Source organism: Sceloporus undulatus, chromosome 1 (genome assembly GCF_019175285.1).
Source record: "Sceloporus undulatus isolate JIND9_A2432 ecotype Alabama chromosome 1, SceUnd_v1.1, whole genome shotgun sequence".
NCBI classification, from domain to species: Eukaryota; Metazoa; Chordata; class Lepidosauria; order Squamata; family Phrynosomatidae; genus Sceloporus; species Sceloporus undulatus.
The window spans coordinates 195,742,665-195,761,755 of NC_056522.1; the positions used below are offsets into that span (position 1 = coordinate 195,742,665).

Sequence of the window (19,091 nt, forward strand, 5' to 3'; positions counted from 1 at the left end):
CAGCTGGTTCTTGTAGCTTCACCCAAGACACCAGACAACTCAGTAGTCTTATATAAAAGATCTACTTTATTCTACTATATACAGCTCCAAAACTATCCAACACAACAATACTATACTCCTCTCTATCCACTACTACTACCCACTCTACAACCCACAAAATACATTGGGATGCATAGTCATTATTATAGTCAATGCATGGTACCACCCACTGTTGTCTGTTTCCACCCAGTAGGCGTGTACATCATTCTCATTGGTTCTCTTGGTTCATCCTACAATTAATGATTTCATCATCTCAGCCTTGACCACTTTACAATTCTCAGGTGTGTCCAATTATCCACTTTACATTTCTTGTCCTTGGCATTCAGGACTTGTTAATTGTATTACCATTTACACCTGTGTGGTTCTCAATTGGCTTCTGCTGAGTCACCCTGACTCTCACATACATGTTTTATTTCAAATACTGTATATCCCATGTTGCTTTTTCCTTAACATTTACAGCCCCCTCATCCCCATATCGAGGAGTGATTTAGGATATTTTTGGATTTTTAAAGTGTAATTTTAAGGGAAAATAGATTTTAAAAGGAACTAAAAGTAATGTGATGGCAAAAAGGAAAATGTTACTCTTTGAATAATGTGCATTTTAAAAATAAACAAATTACTTGTTAAAAGTCAGAAGACTGAGCTAGGGTTTTCCCTGTTACAGTTTTTGAAACAGAGATGCAACCATATCTTCCAAACCTCCATGCTAAATGCTTTATATTTATTAAATGCTTTATATAATTCTTGAAGCCATTTTTATGTAGTGGCTACAAATGTTGAAATATCAATTCTTTTTATTATTGCATAGAAACATGAACACATAATTTGACAATTTTGTCATTGCATTCCTTTAAAAAGAATGTATGAGTTCATGACATGTTTCCTCAGATATGCAGATTTTCTACTGAACAAGCAGATTTTGCATTGACTTTTTATTGAACAATATTTTTTAAAATGTTCATATATTTGCCTGCATTGCATATTCAGGGCGAGTGTAGCATAAGCATGCATTCAAAAATGCAGCCTTCAGATAGATTTGAGGATTATCCCACCAATCCTGGCTTGTACCATAAGTCTTGTGAAGACTGTGTACCACAGAAACTTTGCTAAAGCATTTGGACTGTTTTTCCTGGAGAAGCAGGCAAGGATATAGTAATTTTTCTTATGTTTCAGAATTAGCATAGTGCTGATTTGAGGTAGCACTGTCATGACTTAAAAGTGCAAGAGAGCAATTTGCCAGTGCAGGGGGATACAGTCATCATAATATAACAAGATAAAATGTATTGGTGTTTTTCAGATAATACAACTACCACTACAAAGTCAGAAGACGGACATTATGCAAGAACAGATTATGCAGGTAATCAATTAATTCCACTGCATAGAAATAAAAGGTTTTCTCATGGAGGGAAAGCACATTTACTTTTGCCAAATTTCCAAAAGCTAACAATAGATGTCAGTGCCTTTAATTTAAGTAAATGTTATTAATGTGAATAAAAATGGAAATGTGAGGCTATCCCCAAGAGCCAGCTTGGCATAGTGGTTTGAGCATTGAACTATAACTCTGGAAACCAGGATTCAGTTCCCTGCTCAACCATGAAAACTCACTGGGTGACCTTGGCCGGGTCATACTCTCTCCACCCCAGAAAACTCTATGATAAGTTTACCTTAGGCTTGCCATAAGTTGGAAAAAACTTGAAGTCACAAAACAACAGCAGCAACAACAACAACAACAACAAAGGCTGTCCCTAAAGCTATCAGACAGTTCCCATTATTGAGTATCACTGTTCCAGCCAATATTGTCTGTATTGCATTATTCTGCTGTTTTATTGTGTAGGAACGGATGGTGAAGTCAGGTGTGTAATTCAGGACATCAAGAGTGATGGCCTTTATTTAAAAGGTAGAATGAATTTGCATTGGCTTGATACAAGAGTTTTATTCTTTATTTTCAGGGAGATGGGTATTAGTCTGATCCAGTAAAAACAGTCATTTGATCCCTTAAAGACTAACAGATATAGGAGTTCATGCCAGCATGACGCTGCACACCCCACCACACAGTGGGCGGTGTCATGATGCCCCTCTGACACTGCATCCAGATGATGGCAGTGCGAAAGGAGCACAGAAAAGCTGCAGCACCAGTGGCTATGGTGCCCTTTCCGCAGCGAAGAAAGGAGTTGCTTTTTGCAGCACAGAAAGTCCAGATCAAGGCTGCAGTGTGTGATTGCCACAGCCCCAATCTGGTGAAGAAAGAGATGGCTGCTGGCCACCCCTTAGGGGCGGTCTAAACAGCCCCTAAGGGGCAAACAGACAAGCAGGAAAAAGTGACTTGAAGCTGCCTATTCCAAAGGTGATCCCTGTCTTCACCAACCACACTGTTGGCTCCCTAGACAGCTTGTTGTTGTTGTTGTTGTTGTTATGCTCTTTCCACCAAAAGGTGATACATTAAAACATATACAATAAAAAGTGAACAATAAAACACTACACTATAAACTATTAAAATAATATACTAATATGCTAAAAACAAAACAAACAAAATCTTCCTCAGTCATTGCCCATCTCTGCCACCCTTGACATGCTCAGCAACTTAAGTCAGTGAATCGAAGAGGAAGGTCTTCAACCCTTTATGAAAGTGGATCAGATCCTCCTCCAGCTGGAGGTGCAATATGAAAATGAAGGCTGTTCCACAAATGTAGAGCCAGGTCCTGAAAGGCTCACAACCTTGACAGAGCCATATGCATTGGTGGAACTGCCAATAATTCTTCGTCTGCAGATCTTAAATTTATAGATGGTACATACCATGCTAGCCGAGCTGCGAAATATGGGGGAAGGTTAAACCGTGGGCCCTTATGATCGCACAACACGGCTTCAAGTCTCGCTGGTGGGTAGTTTGTTTTTGTTTTTTTACTGTTCCCCCCCCCCCACACACACACACACCATTCTTGCACACCATCACAGGAACAAACCACTGGCGACTGCCATCCCATTGGATGGCTGTTCTTATAAGCCTGCACTCAGCTGCAAGTGCAGCACTCCACTGGGACAGAGCATCGGAGCGCCCATGCAGATGCTGGCAAGGTACAATCATGCCCCCTTCGACTCATGCCCCCTCTTTGTCTAGTTTGTGTATGTTTTGCATATCTCCATGAGAGGTGTCATGGTTTCTCTTTTGGGCATTGCCACACCCACTGCTTGGGTACGACAGCTCCATCCCTTCTAAAGGTGCACCTGCAATGGGGCATTTATATGCAGAGTTAGGGTTAGGGTTTGGATCCAGTGGCCCTTTAAACACCCGTGCAAAAGTGCGCACTTTCTGGGAAGAAGCAGAAATATCCAGCTCCTTTTTAGTCCAGCTTTTCTCCCCAGACAGCTCCCCAGACGCCTTCAAGGTGCACATCATTTAAACACCCCGCCTCGAAGCCAGTCGGAAACCTGCTTATTTTGACCATCTGTTTCACCCCTAAGTGTTGGTTTTTATCAAGTAGCATAGATTTAGTAGACAGATTTTGGTTGAGAGTACCAACTAGATTTAAGCTATTGGCTCAATATCTCATAGTATTCTCATAATTCTCTATTGTACCTCATAGTATTAATAGCCTTTGTTCCTGTTTATTTTATGACCCCCTTTGGCTATGATGTATCATATTGGCCATACTTTCCCCATTTGGCAATGTGATGAAAAACAGAATATAAGAAGTGATGTTTCTGTCAGTGAATGAAATGGATTTCATATCTGAAAGTGCTAGTTCCCTCAGTGCAGGATGCCTTCCCCAAAAAAGATGCTTTTATAGAGTTTGCAAAAATGTACATTCATTTAATTATATTTAAATACCTCAGTTAATCAGTTAAATGCCAGAATAATCAAAGTTTTAAAAACCATTAATCTCCTGACAGTACTGCTTTTAAATCAGGCACTTCTTTTCATTTTAATGCATGAACTCCCCCTTCCCGTTTTCCTAGGGTTGACTTCGTTTGCACTCCCATTCATCAGTGCAGCATCCACAGTGATTCAAATTTCATTTGGAAAAAAGATCAGCATGCCATGAAGTTGAAACCAATAATTTCATATAGCTCATTTCTGGCTGCTTGTGTCTTCAGACCTTGCTGGAATAGGCAGTATAACTTGCCTGCTTTTGGATGCAAAGTTAATGAGATATTTTAGAACAGATTATTTTTTTAATGATGAATGGCTTTAATTTATTTGGAATTTCCAATAAAATATAACCCCAGCTCAGGCTTAACATAGTATTTTGAAATATAATATATATGTAAATGTTATTTAAGGTTTTATCAAGTGTTGTTTGGTAGCGTGGGAGCAGTATCTTTATTTTAGCTTATTTTTATTTTTCAAATCTGCTTTACCAGAAGGATTAATGTGCAAGGAGTCTATAATGCTTCTGTAGTCTTTCACAGCTTGACTGTAGAACTGAGAATGAGAATACTTGGGACTATAATCATTGAAAACATGGCAAGAGAGTCATAATGGCTTTTATTTGTGATTTCCTTTCTGTTCAGGAACTAGAGCTTTGTGAGGTTGCAGGGCTGACTTTGACATTAAACACTTGGTGTGTTCAGGATGTACCAAAAGATAAAAGACAGCATGTCCCATATTTATTGGCATGTGCTGAGATTAATTTATGAAGATTTTGTTGGCCCCATTAGACAGCAAGGCATTCACCATCTATCTGCAGCACATGGCTTAATAAACAGTTGGATATAATTGTATGTGTATGACATATGTTTTAAGAACCATTTTTTCAGTTTAAAAGATCATTGTAGTGCTTATTCATTCATTTATTTAGTTAAGAAAAATGTTATACCATTTTCAATTAAAAAAAACAAATGAAAATAATTTAAGCATTATTATGGCTGGTTGTGTTAAGGCACTGAGTTCCAGAACAATAGACTAGTGAATGGGATTTACAGTCAAGATTCAGTGGTGGACAATCACATCCAGCACTAGCAGAATGGTGACTTTCTTCCCCTCCTCACTGCAATGGCACAAACCAATTCCACCTGGTATTCCCCAGACCACTAGGGCAGTTTTGGGAGTGCAAGGGAGGGAAGCTCTGTGGGGGGGGGGGGGGTTGCTAGTCCTTGAGGATACTGTAGGATCCAATGGAAGTTTGCCACTGGGTTTTATATATTACAGTACCAGGTGGACAGCTGAATTTCTGAAAGTACTGTTGCCTTGTTTACATATGGTTGTTCCCAGTTTGGAAGTGGCAGCCATGTCACATATGATGACAAATATCAAAAAGTAGTGAGCTCAGAAATAGCATTTGGGCAAGTTTTTGCTCTTTACTTCTAATTCTTATAGGACAAATTTTGCTTCAGCCTAAGATGAGGTCTTGCAAGGAGAAAAGACATTTGATGATAGGTTGGGTGGCAACAGCTTGGAAAATATGGGGGAAGATTTCTTCTTAGTAGTTGTTATCTTGGCTTATTCATCCCCTTCTAGATCCACCTTGACCTATGACTGTGACTCATTGACCATACCTCTTGTATGTGATGTGCTCCTTTCTTTGCCAGAAGTCTAATGAATAATAAAAAGGGCAGCTACCAGACATCCAGAGAAGGGTTGCTAGTAAAGTTCCCATATTTTGTTGTTGTTGTTGTTACCTGTCCTCAAGATGACCCCAACTCATAGTGACCCTGTGAAGGAGACAACTCCAAGACCCTCTGTCTTTGACTGCTCTGCTTAAGTCTTGTAGATTCATGCCTGTGACCACCCTAATTGAATCTAGCCATCTGGCATGCGGTTTTCCTCTCTATCACCCTCAACCTTTCCTGTCATTATTATCTTTTCTAATGAGTTGTGCCTTCTCATGATGTGGCTAAAGTACAACAGCCTTAATTTGATCTTCTTGACTTCTTGATCTGTCCTAGGACCCATTTATTTGTTGTTGTTTTTGACTGTCCACAGTCTCCCCAGCAATCTTCTCCAGCACCACATCTCAAATGAGTTGATTTTCTTTTTATCTGCTTTTTAATAATAATAATAATAATAATAATAATAATAATAATTTGTTTTATTTATATACCGCTATTCCAAAGATCATAGCGGTGAACAGCAAGTAAGCTAATTAGCAAGTAAGCTAATTTGCCCCCAACAGTCTGGGTACTCATTTTAGCGACCTCCTCGGAAGGATGCAAGCCTGAGTCAAGCTTGGGCCCTTTTGCTGGTCTTGAACTCGCAACCTTGTGGTTTTGAGTGAATGGCTGCAGTACAGGCATTTAACCACTGCGTCACCAGTGACACAGAGAGGGGGGAATGGAAAGGGGGGCTGACATTTCCAGACTTCTTGTATACTCTAGTACAGTTTTGCCAAGTCACATACATGGTGCATGTGCCAGAGTAACTTGCCTTCTAACTAAAATTTCTAGCAGGAGCCTAGGTTATCTTTCCATGCCAGGCATCTAAACTTACCTTCAACAGGCCCCTTCTGAGTAAACAACCAAGTCCTTGTTTCTTGCTGTCAGAAAGCCCTTAACACTTTTGTTACAGAGGAAGTAAATATCTTGGGTTTAATCTTCATTGTGTCAGCTTTTGGGGGGAGGGATATCCATGAAACAAAGACATGCAATTCGATAGAGATGTGTTTTCCTAAGTTAGCCCGAGTGAAGCCATCTTAGTGTCTAGCTCAACCAATGCCATATTAGCCTTCTCTTGAAGGATTCTCTGAGAATCCTCAGGAGGATGGCTATTTTTAGATGCATCTGGGTGCAAGAATACAACTGAATTCTTATGGGCCGCCCCCATTCTCTCTTGCCTTGGGCAGAGCATGAGGGAAAGCATGGAAGGGAGCAGAGTTATGGCTCACACTGCTTTGTGCTCTCTGCATGCAATAAAGGATCTCTGCAGAGATTTTACAGTATAATTACAAGTACTGAGTGGGTTTATGTGCTGGGGGAAAAGCTTTTGTTTCCATTCAGTGTGAATCTACCAAACTCACAAATCCCAAACTAAAATGGATCAGTTTGCACTTTGGATATTTCCAAGGTTTGCAGTGCAGTTTTTAAAATATGCACAACGATTTTAAACCGTTTACACTGTGTGTTTATCTGTATATGTGTAGTTGTGGGCAAATTGCCAAAACTGCAGATATTTGGAAAAAATCATCTAGAAATGCTTTGTTAAACTGAAAAGAAAATACTTGAAAATGTGTGTATATTTGCAAAACCACACAGGGAAAATTATAAATTTAAAAATACATACAAAAATTGCTTATTTTCCCCCAAAGGGGGCATAAAAATCTATCCCCCCCATAAAAACCCAAAATCGCCTGCAGAATGAGATACTTCACTCTTGAAAGTGAAAATTACAAAAAGCAAAGTAAAACAGCTTGACAGATTGAATAATCATAAATATCCACAGAATGGAAAGTTTGGGGAATGTCATCCATCCAAGAACAACACAAAATAAAGTCCTAAAAGCTTGGGACATCATTTTATAGCAGGGGAGTGCTCCACCATGCTGTGATGGGATTAGCCATCTCTACCCCAATTTGGACTACGAGGGAGGAGATCTTTGACCAGCTGTGCCTCCAACTTCCTGTAGCGCCTTTATGGATTAATCCTTGGTGGAAAACTCGGGTTAAAGGGCCCTAAATTATTAATCAGACAGCAATAAAACCAAGGTTCATGAGGAGTTCACACCTTTTTCTGGAACCATTTACAGACTCTGTGTCCATACAATCCTCCACTTTCATCTTATCAGCCGGGCTGCCTTGCTTGTATTTAGGGATTATTTTATGGATGCTGTCTGTGCTCCTTAGCTCAGTGGATGTTAATGCCTCTTATATAGCTGATTACTGTATGAAGAAAGAACATTATCTCTTTGATAACATCCCTGAATGGATGCTTTAAGATTACGCACTCAGGATCTAAGTCTTTAGTTTGCTTTGCATTCTTACTGGAGACTCTTTGGAAATTTTCCCTTATCTCAGATAGATTTTCAAGCTTGGGATAACAGTGAGTTACATTTACCAAGTGAAAAAATGACACATGTATAACTTGTATTCTTTGAAATACAGGATGTGCCATTGATAAGCATCCTCCTTTGTAACAGCATGACAGATCTGTGACACAAATTGTTTTTGATACTATTCTGTCATCCTTATCCAGACATTTATTTTAGAAATTACATATTATTTTCTTTACACAAAATGTTGTCTTCTATGCAAACAGCCATGTGTGATTTTTGCAGAGATTAAGTTATAGTATTTTCTTCAGAGAAAACAATTTTTTATTCACAGTAAATAATAGTTCTGCATAGAATTATTTTCTGCACAAAAAATGCTGTTTATTCATGTGTAGAAATTTTTCTTTTCTATAACAACAGTCTCACACAAATTTTGAACTACAAAATTTTCATTAGTCCAGGATTCTTCATTGGGTTTCTCAACACTCAGAAAATTTATTACAACAATTTTTTGAATTTTTTTAAATATTCTTTTCATCCCAGCTAGAGGATGATAGAAACAGGTAATAGGTATGTTTACTCCATTTAATCCACCCTCTATTTAATGAATGCTATTTTAGAATGCCTGAATAGGATTACATTCAATATATGATCCCGCAAACTAGAAAGGCCTTCTTTACCAGTTTGGTGGTGTCACTATCCCACCAAGGAGAACCTTTTTATTTTGTCCTCTCACCCCACTCTCAGTTTTCCTCTTGGTGATATGTGGCTTCCAACAAACAAATTGAAATTATTAAGGGTGGATCTACACTATAGAAATAATGCAGTTTGGCACCACTTTAACTGCCATGGCTCCATCCGTGAGAATCTTGGAACTTATAGTTTGGTGAGGCACCAGCATACTTTGGTAAAGAAGTCTAAAGACCTTGTAAAACTACAAATCCCAGGATTTCATAGGATGGAGCTACAGCACTTAAAGTGGTGTCAAACTGTATTATTTCTACAGTGTAGATGCACCTTTAGGAAAGCTTGTGAGAAGAGATGTGAATGTTTCTTACTTTCTTTTTTTAATGAATACTTTGCACTAGTGTTACACAAAGTAATTTTTGGTGGCTCCCCTGACAGAGAAATGCAAAACAATGATCTATTCCAGCCTTCCCTATGCTAGCTGGGGATGGTGGAATGTATAGTCCAATGAATCTGGAGAGCCCCATTGGGATAAAGATGGCGTATCTGGCTGAATCCTAGTAAGACAGAGGTACTTGCCACAGGGGATCCTAATCCAGGTTTGGAGATATGTCACACTTCCCCTATCGGACTGCATTTGCAGCTTGGGGGTGCTCCTGGACTCATTGCTTCAGTTGTCATCACAGATAGATGCAACAGTCAGGAGTGCTTCTATCAGCTTCGGCTGATACATCAGCTGCAACCCTACCTGGAGACGAGGGATCTATAAATGATGGTATATGTGCTGGTAACTTCTCATCTCCACTTTTGCAATGCACTCTACATGGGGCTACCCTTGTGCCAAGTTTGGAAGCTTCAACTGATACAAAATATGGCAGCCAGGTTGGTTGCTGGTAAATTCAGATTCAACCATTTAACTTCTACTTTAAAATCTCTTCATTGACTGCCAATCATCTTCTGGGCATGGTACAAGGTGTTGGTTATTACCTTTGAAACCCTACATGGCTTGAGTCCAGCTTACTTGCGGGAGCACCTCCTTTCTTATGATCCATTCCACACATTCAGGTTCTCTGGGAAGAATTTACTGCAGCCGAAGAACACCAGGTTGGCTGCAGTTTCCTAGAGGACCTTTTCATCAGCCGCCCCAAAAGTGTGGAACGACCTGCCAGAGGAGATCTGTCAGATTACCACCCTTGACGCCTTTAAGAAGGCAGTCAAGACAGATCTCTTCCAGCAGGCCTTCCCAGACTGACCTCCCATTAAAAAAGAATCCTAAAGAATCCTGTCTGCTCATAGTAGTTTTCGCTAAATACCCATCTTTTAATTATTGTATAATTTAATTTTAACTTGAAATCGTAATTGATTATTTTATTTTTATGTTGGGGGAAGGTTGGGGCTATGTAATTTTATTACTAGGTTGTATTATGTATTCTTATTTTTTTATTGTAACCCACCTCGATCCATATGAAGAGGCAGGCTAAAAATAATAATAATAATTATTATTATTATTCCTCTCCATTGGACCATTTAATAAGATGTGTCATCCAATGTTATGAACATAGTTAAGGGGGGGGCATCCTTTTTTCTTTTTACTGACTGTAATTCACTTCTTAGATTTTTAGCAATAAATGGTTAGAATTTGAAAAAGGAGCCAGTCCTAGTTTGCAATTTGTAACATTTAAAAGTAGGTCAAATCTTGAGCCTAAACTACCTGACAACGTCCCTTTAAATTAAGTATTTTTAACAAAAATGTATTACTGTGCTAACCTTTTTTCTGAGATTCAGAGAAAGGAATAAAAGACCTATAATTTTGCTCTAGGATCCTTTTTGATTCCTTTTTTTAAAGGCTTTCTTTTTTCTCATTACTGATTTGAGAAGTTTAACATAAATGGTATCCATGGCCTATATTCAAAAATGTATGAGAGAGCAGCTACATGGAACTCTTTACAAAGCTAAAGAGGATCAGCATGAGCATCAACAAACCAGCTCACATGATCACTCCCTAGTATGCAGCCTTTAAATACAGTGCAGCATCTCTGTGGTCTGACTTGTGTGTACACACATATTCTTATGTAGGAGTTCAGATGCTTCAGATATTTTTGAGTACAATTTTTCCACCGTCTTATCATTGGCTGGGGTTTGGGGAATTGAACTCCAAAATATCTAGAGGGCCAAAGGCCACCAACCCTGAATATTAACCAGAAAGCACTCATGACAACTCTAAAAGCTGTAGTGTAGAGTACCCATCAATCCTTGTCATCATCCCTTCCATGTGCTGTGGGACTCTGTGACCCTTCCTAAAGATGTCATGTTGAGCGAGCTGCTGTAACACCATAGACCTGTGTAATATGACATACAACATGATGCAAGTTAATAAAAGAACAACAACAAAAACCAGTAGTCAAAAGAGAAGCGGGCCATTTGGCTGCCCAATCTAGTTTACTGTATATACTTATGTATAAGTTGTCAAGAAAAAAAGCAACATGGGATATACAGTAAATGAAATAAAACATGTATGTGAGAGTCAGGGTGACTCAGCAGAAGCCAATTGGGAACCACACAGGTGTAAATGGTAATACAATTAAGAAGTCCTGAATGCCAAGGACAGAGATGCAAGTAGATAATTGGACACACCTGACAATTGTAAAGTGGTCAAGGCTGAGATGATGAAATCATTAATTGTAGGATGAACCAAGAGAACCAATGAGAATGATGTACACGCCTACTGGGTGGAAACAGACAACAGTGGGTGGTATCTTGAATTGACTATAATAATGACTATGCATCCCAATGTATTTTGTGGGTTGTAGTAGTAGTAAGAGAGAGGAGTAGTGTATTGTTGTGTTGGATAGTTTGGAGCTGTATATAGTAGAATAAAGTAGATCTTTTATATAAGACTACTGAGTTGTCTGGTGTCTTGGGTGAAGCTACAAGAACCAGCTGGATCCTGAAGAAGGGTGAAGACTTCTGTGGAAGCAAGAGTGAGAAGGCTTGGAGAGTTTGTCAGGGTCTTCAGCCTATTCTCTGTAACTCTGCTGCTTTATAGCAAAGCTTTAACCACTGGCCAAAACTGGTCAGCGCGGTGCACAACCAGGTGGTGAGTTCAAGCCAGAAGTGAAGAGCTACAACTCCCATCATCCCTGACATAAGTTTAGAAGTTTTAGTGAAAAAATTGACCCAAAAAAACCAGAGTCAACCCATCCACAGGTCAAGTAGTGTACTTTAATGCTTATTTTAAAATAAGCTATCCCTTGGTGAAAGGCAAGAGTGTAATCTGACCTGGAAGCACTGACCCTCCTCTACTCTCTCATCCATCCAGCCTTTAGGGTGAGCACAAACAGTTACGCCTGCTGGAATTTAGTACTGGAATTTAGTACGTTCTGTAGCATTGTTTTCCTTTGCTTCATCCTTTAGATTCTTTGTTGCATGCCCCTGGGTTTTCTCTCAACTTATCCATGAGTCATATCAAAATCTATACTTTTCGCCCTAAAAATCTGCCCTCGAGTTATACACAAGGTTAACCTCTATAGTCGTGTATATATCATATATTTTGCCGTAGTTTCCTAAATGTTGCTATTATCCCCCCTAAAGCCTCATGTTTAATTTTCTTATTAACAAATTTAGACCACATTTTACATGGAGTCAGTTTATGCCTCATTTTCACTAATGAAGCCACTCAGCAAACGAACATGGAAATGAAAGCTGTTTGGTTTGTCCACAAGCACATAGCTTGTAAACACACTGTCGTCTGGCTTAATAACTTTGATCTGAAGGAAATAAATAAGCAAACTGGAGATGGAGGAGAGGGAAACAGAGAGCAAGCTTGTCACATATCTTATTGGCATGAACAGCATAATAAATAAATAAATGGCCCAGATTGAGCTATTATAGTCTCGCTAGCCTTCCTGAAAAATGTAAGCCTTAGAAATGAATTAAAGTGTCAAACTCCTTCAGGGGTTCGGGTGAGGGACAGGGGGAAATAACAGTACAAGGATTTCCCATTCTGAGATTTGCATTAGGGGTGAACAGGATCCCTTAACAACAACTTGTGACAAATGGAGAGGGTTTGGTTCTCTGTGTATATCCATTCCCTCCAAGACTGTGCTTTACTTGTTTCCCATAATATCATACAGCCAGTCATCTGTAACATTGTGTTGAGTTAGTGGCAGTTAAGGATAAACACGGAAATTGTATTTGCAGGGCAGAGGAAGACTTTTGCACAGAAGAACCCTGAGCTGGCATGAACTGATCCTGCACCGCTATGCCCCAGTTCATAAATACATCATGCATCATTTATAGTTGTTTCTGCTTACTCGAAAATTGGAAATCCCTGCTCCAAAACAAATTAGAGGCTTTTTAATGCCCACTAATCCCTCTGTTGGTCCCTCTGCACGTGCTCAGAATCAGGGTCTCTGCCATGCCCAACTGGATAAATGAGCTTAAATAAGGTGCCATCCTTATTATAAAATAAAAACTTGGAAAATGAGTCTCCCTCCGTGCATATATTCCTTAGTCTCACTGGGTTTGATTGTGCCTCCTGCATTTTTCATATTTTTAAACAAACTTTTATATATATATTTTATTATAAAAACACACACACATCTGCATTATGGGCCCTAGTAGGTTAAAATAAATAGTTGGAGAAAAGCTAATTCCATTTAGGGAAGATGTGGATTACTAATATTCCATTTTCTTTGATGAAGACTGGTGATGACATCTAAGATTTTTCCCCAATTGCTGTTAGTGGTTTTCACCATTAACTGAGCAAATGCCATTTTGTGTGTGTGATTGGGTGAGGCATGTCCCACTCATGTCACATTATCTATTTTTATATTTTGCACGACGCTGCCACACAAAATGTCATTGCTTTCAACCATGAACCTGAATGTGCAAAACTGAAAGAGGGGAAATAATTCTTTGAGGATTTCTGGTTTGGCTAAGAATACAATGAAATAAAGCCAGTCCCTAAATATTACAAATGTTTCCACACAAAATGGCATGGATCTAATTTGCAGTGCTGAAATAATGCAGTTTGACACCACTTTAATGGCCATGGCTCAGTGCTATGGAGTTCTGGGACTTGTACTTTTGAAAGATATTTAGCCTTCTCTGTCAGGGAGCTCGAGCGCCACAAGAAACTAAAAATCTCAGAATTTCTTAGCATTGAGCCATGCCCATTAAAGCAGTGTCAAACTGCATTATTTCTGCCATGCGGATCAGACCATAGTGTACTGCTTATACTAGCTGAACTCACACTCCTCCCCAGCCATCTAGGGGAGGGATGATTGTGGACTGCTAGAGGGATGATTGTGGACTGCACCAGGTGACACCCTAAGGAGGGGTTGACGCCACTGCTCCCCAAACACCTACCTTTGGGCAGAAATGGGCTGTGGCATTCACTTGCTTCCCTTTAAAATGCTTTAAGAGATGGTGGGAGTGGAGTGACACTCAGTGGGAGGAGAAAGGAGAGGCCCAAGAATTTTTTTAATTAAAATTTTAAATTTTGAAATTTTTAATTTTCAGGGTTTTTTAAAAAAATGATTTTTTTTAAAAAAATATTATTTTAAAATATTCTTTAAAAAACATCACATTTTACCCAAATCTCCACTATGGATATGTAAATACATTTAGGTCAGTGATGGTGAACCTTTTCGAGGCTGAGTGCCCAAACTGCAACCCAAAGCCCACTTATTTATTGCAAAGTGCCATGTCCCTCTGGTTTTCTAGTAACAAACTCTGGCAGACTCTGTGCTGGGATGATGGCAACATGTGCCCACAGAAAGGGCTCTGAGTGCCACCTCTGGCACGTGTGCCATACGTTCGCCATCACTGATTTCGGTTGTGCATGTGATATTGATATTTGAAGGTATAGTTTTAGTTTGGGTAGTTGTTTTTGTAGATTATCACTCTACACTCTTCTAGCACTGCTATTCCAGTTTAACTGCTCTGGCTGCCTCCGGTTGCATTCTGGGATTTGCAGTTGACGGAGGGGCATTTAGAATTCTCAGCCAGAGAGTTCTTTGGCCTCACTGAACTACAAACACCAGAATGCAACAGGAGGCAGACAGAGCAGTAGAAGTGGAATAGCAGCACTATAAGAAGGTTGTGCGGTAATGTGGAATGCCACAACTATTAGCATTACATTCAGTGGTATATGGGAATTACAATTTATGAGTAACAGTGTAAAAAAGCATTACTAAGGATTCTGTATGATGTGAAATGGCAGGAGGTCAGTGAGAGAGAGATTGATACCATAAGTTACCACACTGGGTGACATCAACCCTAGTGGCACCACTGAGTTACACTATATACAGTAAGTCCTCAGTATCCACGGATTTCCCATCCATGGATCCAAACATCCATGGACAGCAAGCCACTGTACACAATGGTGACCCATGCGCGTGGTCATGCCACCATTAGAGACAGACTCTGTTATTCTATGGCAACACATGTACTTGGCCATGCTGCCATTAGGTCCCATTGTCCCCAGTGGCGGCCTGGCTGTATGCATATGCCACCATGAGACAACAGGGGCTGTCCCTAATGGTGGTGCAGCCACGTGGCTGCACCACTGTTAGGAACAGCTTGAGCATCTGTGGATTTTGTATCCATGATGGGATTTGGAACAGATCCTCTGTGGATACCAAGGGACGACTGTACTTAGTATTTTCTAGTCCAAGTTTGTTGTCATTTCTAGTGTTTTTTGAAATGGGTTCTGGGTTATATCCCCCCTTTTTTTGCAGCTTGGCAGTGCTCAACTTCCCCAAGACTTACAATACAATCTCTGAAGCACCACCCTGAAGTGCTTCTGATAAGCATAGCTGGATATTTATCAGAGAATAATCTGGCTATGCCCCTGTATTCAGAAGCAAAATTATTATATCAGCATTGAGAGCCCTGGAATACCCGGGCAGATCTCAACATTGTAATCATTTTATATCTGGCTATGGAGGCATAAGCAGATGCTTCTCTGAACCTGTCTGTTTTCCATGATGCATGGAATTGCCATTTGGAAGGGGATGTCAGAGGCTATGCTATGTTGAGTCATGCTGAATTGCAGCCAGTATGTTTTACAACTTTGCAAGGAAAAAAAAAGTTAATTAATCATTTTTTACCATTGCAAGCTGGCCATTCAGTTTCAGTGTTCTTTCTTTTACCTTTGTTTTAAATTCACCATCTTTTCCCACTGTTCTCTGATCCTCTGAAGCTTCACTCATCTGTCCTGTTTCCTAGAATTCCTGTGGATGGAGTTTCATCATGATATCCTCCCATGGGTATTCCAGGAAGCAAGGCACCCAGGAGCCTGCCTGCAGTGTATGGTGCATTTATTTTTTATTTTAAAAGGTTCATTTTAACTTTAAGGAAGCTTTTAATTTAAAAAGAACTCCCTATGGTTGTTTGGTTAGGTGATTAATCAAACAAGATAATTTTATGGAAACATGCTTCACTTTTATTCAGTGTTTTAATGGTGATTTCTGTTTGGGAGTATTCTTTGTTTAGCTTGTTTTATTTTTATTTTTTTCAGTTGACAGCAACAAAGTCACAGACATTTTAAGAGCTTCACCCTTGATGGAATGGATGACATTCTTTTGAGAAAGTCTATAAATATGTATACCACAGAGCCTGTGCACACTGTATAGTGCAAAAGGAACATTTAAGGTCTGTGGATTTATGAAAGCATTCCCCACCCACCATTCATTCACATACGCCCTTTGGCTGGCTTCCTGTTAGTGGCATATGCAGGCATAAGTCCACCTTATGCATGCTTTCCATCTTCCCTCTGCAACAACCAAGTTTCCTCCTTGGATGTACCATAAAGCAGCAGCTGCTTCTTCCCTGTGGCCATTCTCAGGCTGGTGACAGTTGGGTTGGGGGGATCAAAAAAGCTTTTGACTATGTGCTAATAGCAAGATGCAGAAGGACATCATCCATTGAGGCCTCTAGACACCCTGGTGGATCTCAGTGGATGAGGTAATAATTCTGCTCCTGGCTGCACGTCCAGTTCAAACACACACACAACAGTAAGTATGAAGAGTGAGCAGGTAGCCTTGAAGCTGTTCCAGTAGACTCAGCAGACAGACAGGCCACCTGGGGCCCAGTCACACTACACAAAGATGTCAGTCATAAAACTATTCCCATTCTTCTTCATTCTCTGGAGAGATTAGGAGACAGGGAATACAATTTTGCAGATATGAAGCATCCCTCCAGAACTTTAAATCACTTCTGCATCTTTGGAAGAACCCATATGCATATTGGGGTGATTTGATGACCCTTGTTTAGCTTCAGAAGAATTCCAAATCTGCCTACCATATATACTTGACTATAAATCGACCTTATGTATAAGTCAAGGTTTTGTGGGTAAAATTATGGATTTTTATATGACCTGTGGATAAGTTGAAGGTAAAATGTAGGGGCACATAACAAAAGATCTAAAAGATGAAGCAAAGGAAAAGAATGGCAAAGAACTTACAAAATTCCAGTAGGCATAACTGTTTGCTGGATGGATAAAGAGTATTGGGGTGGGTCAGTGCTCCCAGGACAAATTATGCTCTTGCTTGTCACCAGTGAATGGTTCCTTTTTAAAATAAGCATTAAAGTACAGTACTTACATTTTCTCATAGATAAGTCAACACAAATTTTGGGGGTTTTTATTTTTTGACTAAAATTTCTAGATGTATACATGCATATATACAGTAAATCAGCCCAATTTAATTCAAGGTTTATCCATATCTAATACACATCTCTAGTTGATTGTTACTTGACATGTTACTGCATATGTCATGCTAGGTACCTATTACTGAAGGTGCAGTATTACTCAGATCAGTTATTGGATGGTTTTGGACCAGTCAATCACTCACAGAATAAACTACTTCACAGGGTGGTTGTGAGGAGAAACCATGTTTCTAAGCTCCTTGGGATATAAATGTCATAAATAATTCCTTCCTCTAAATATAATAAATGAATGTTCCATAATCAGTAACAGTACATTTCTGAAAGATATGAATGAGCACACTGAATTAAAATGTAGACCTGTTATGACAAGCTTTATCAGTTCTTGACAACATTTCATAATGGGAAAATGTATTTTCTGACTAGATTTTTAAAAAAATTGGGAGGGGGATCCCTCATGCCTTTAATCTCTCTCGCTTTTATATTATCTGTGATTTAAAGCTATGTGTGTTGTACATCAAAAACACCTCTTCCCAAGGGTGCTTCATTTAAATTTTCATTTAATAGTAGAAACATGGTTCTTTCTAGCTAAAATGAGAATGGATTAAGGGAGAAAGGAGAGAATGAGCCTCACCTTCATCTGAGAGCTAGAAATGAAGCTGATAGACAAACCATGGGATGTTTCTATGGGGTGCTCTACTGACAGAATCAACCATCAGTGACATCAGGATGGGTACAGTGCCGTCCCCCCCCCCCCAATACCCTCTTATAGACCTCACCCCCAAGTGGTTCTGAAGGGCTGGGAAACTGCAGTGACAGTTTTTGAATGCAAGGAGAGGGGAGGAATTCTGCCATACTGCGTTTAGCACAGTGTTGGTCTCAGGCCAGTGTTGTTAGTTTTCAATATTTCAACTGATCAATTTTAGCCTTGTCTATATTTTAGAAATACTACTCACTCATTCTGTAGTCTATCCTGGAAGAACACAGCTATGGGGTTTTTAGGGCAAAATCTGCAGGAAAAAATGACTGTAGTTTACTCTAGACTTTGCAAATAATGCTGATGATTGGATGTGTGGCTGATGTTCTGAAATGGTTTCATGTTGGGAGCAGGGAAGGAACTAGAAATGGGCAAGTGGGTGGGCTTGCCAGTGACATTATCCTTCCCATCAAGAAGTTCTGAACTTGACACTACAGGTTGGAGCAGTGTGAGCGACATTTTCTAAAAAGATAACACTGCTGCTGGCATGTAGATTAGCGCTTGCTCATCTCCAGCGTGTTCAATCATCGGAGATGTGTATGAGCGAATCTGCCCAATGGCTGAATCTGCAGTTTCCAACCGCCATCTTACATCAAGGTGACTTCAAAAGTGGGAAGTGTGCAGCCACTTACTCTGAATTCACCTTGATGTTGTATAAACAGCACACTGGGAAACTGCAGAGGCACTCCAGATTTTTCTCAGTGAGTACAGATAAGCCCTTTGTTGCCTTTTGACTACAGGTTCAGGGAAGTAGTTCCCCACCTCCAGTGTCCCTTGGAGCTTGTTTCTGCCTGAACAGCTGTGACAGTTGTGGTTTCCAGAGACAGAATTTAATAGCTTTCCAGGCCTTCATTTCAGCTGTATAAACAACCTTGGTCATGTAGCAGATTTTTAACTATTTAGTTGAATGTACTTTTAACATCCAAAAAGATGTGAACCTTCTTTGCTCTTCTTGATTCTTCACTTCTACTTGTGTTTCCAAAAATATACAGACATTGTTTAGTGTTCCTGATTCTTCAC

At 39.7% G+C, this 19,091-nt stretch overlaps 1 protein-coding gene across 1 annotated transcript in view; it reads left to right on the top strand.

Annotated features, from left to right (window-relative positions):
* TMEFF2 (transmembrane protein with EGF like and two follistatin like domains 2) overlaps window positions 1-19,091 on the top strand; it is a 255,058-nt gene that overhangs the window by 200,712 nt on the left and 35,255 nt on the right. The window contains exon 7 of the mRNA XM_042445879.1: window positions 1,337-1,396. Within this exon, the coding sequence (XP_042301813.1) occupies window positions 1,337-1,396 (60 nt within the window). The remainder of the gene's footprint in view (window positions 1-1,336; window positions 1,397-19,091) is intronic.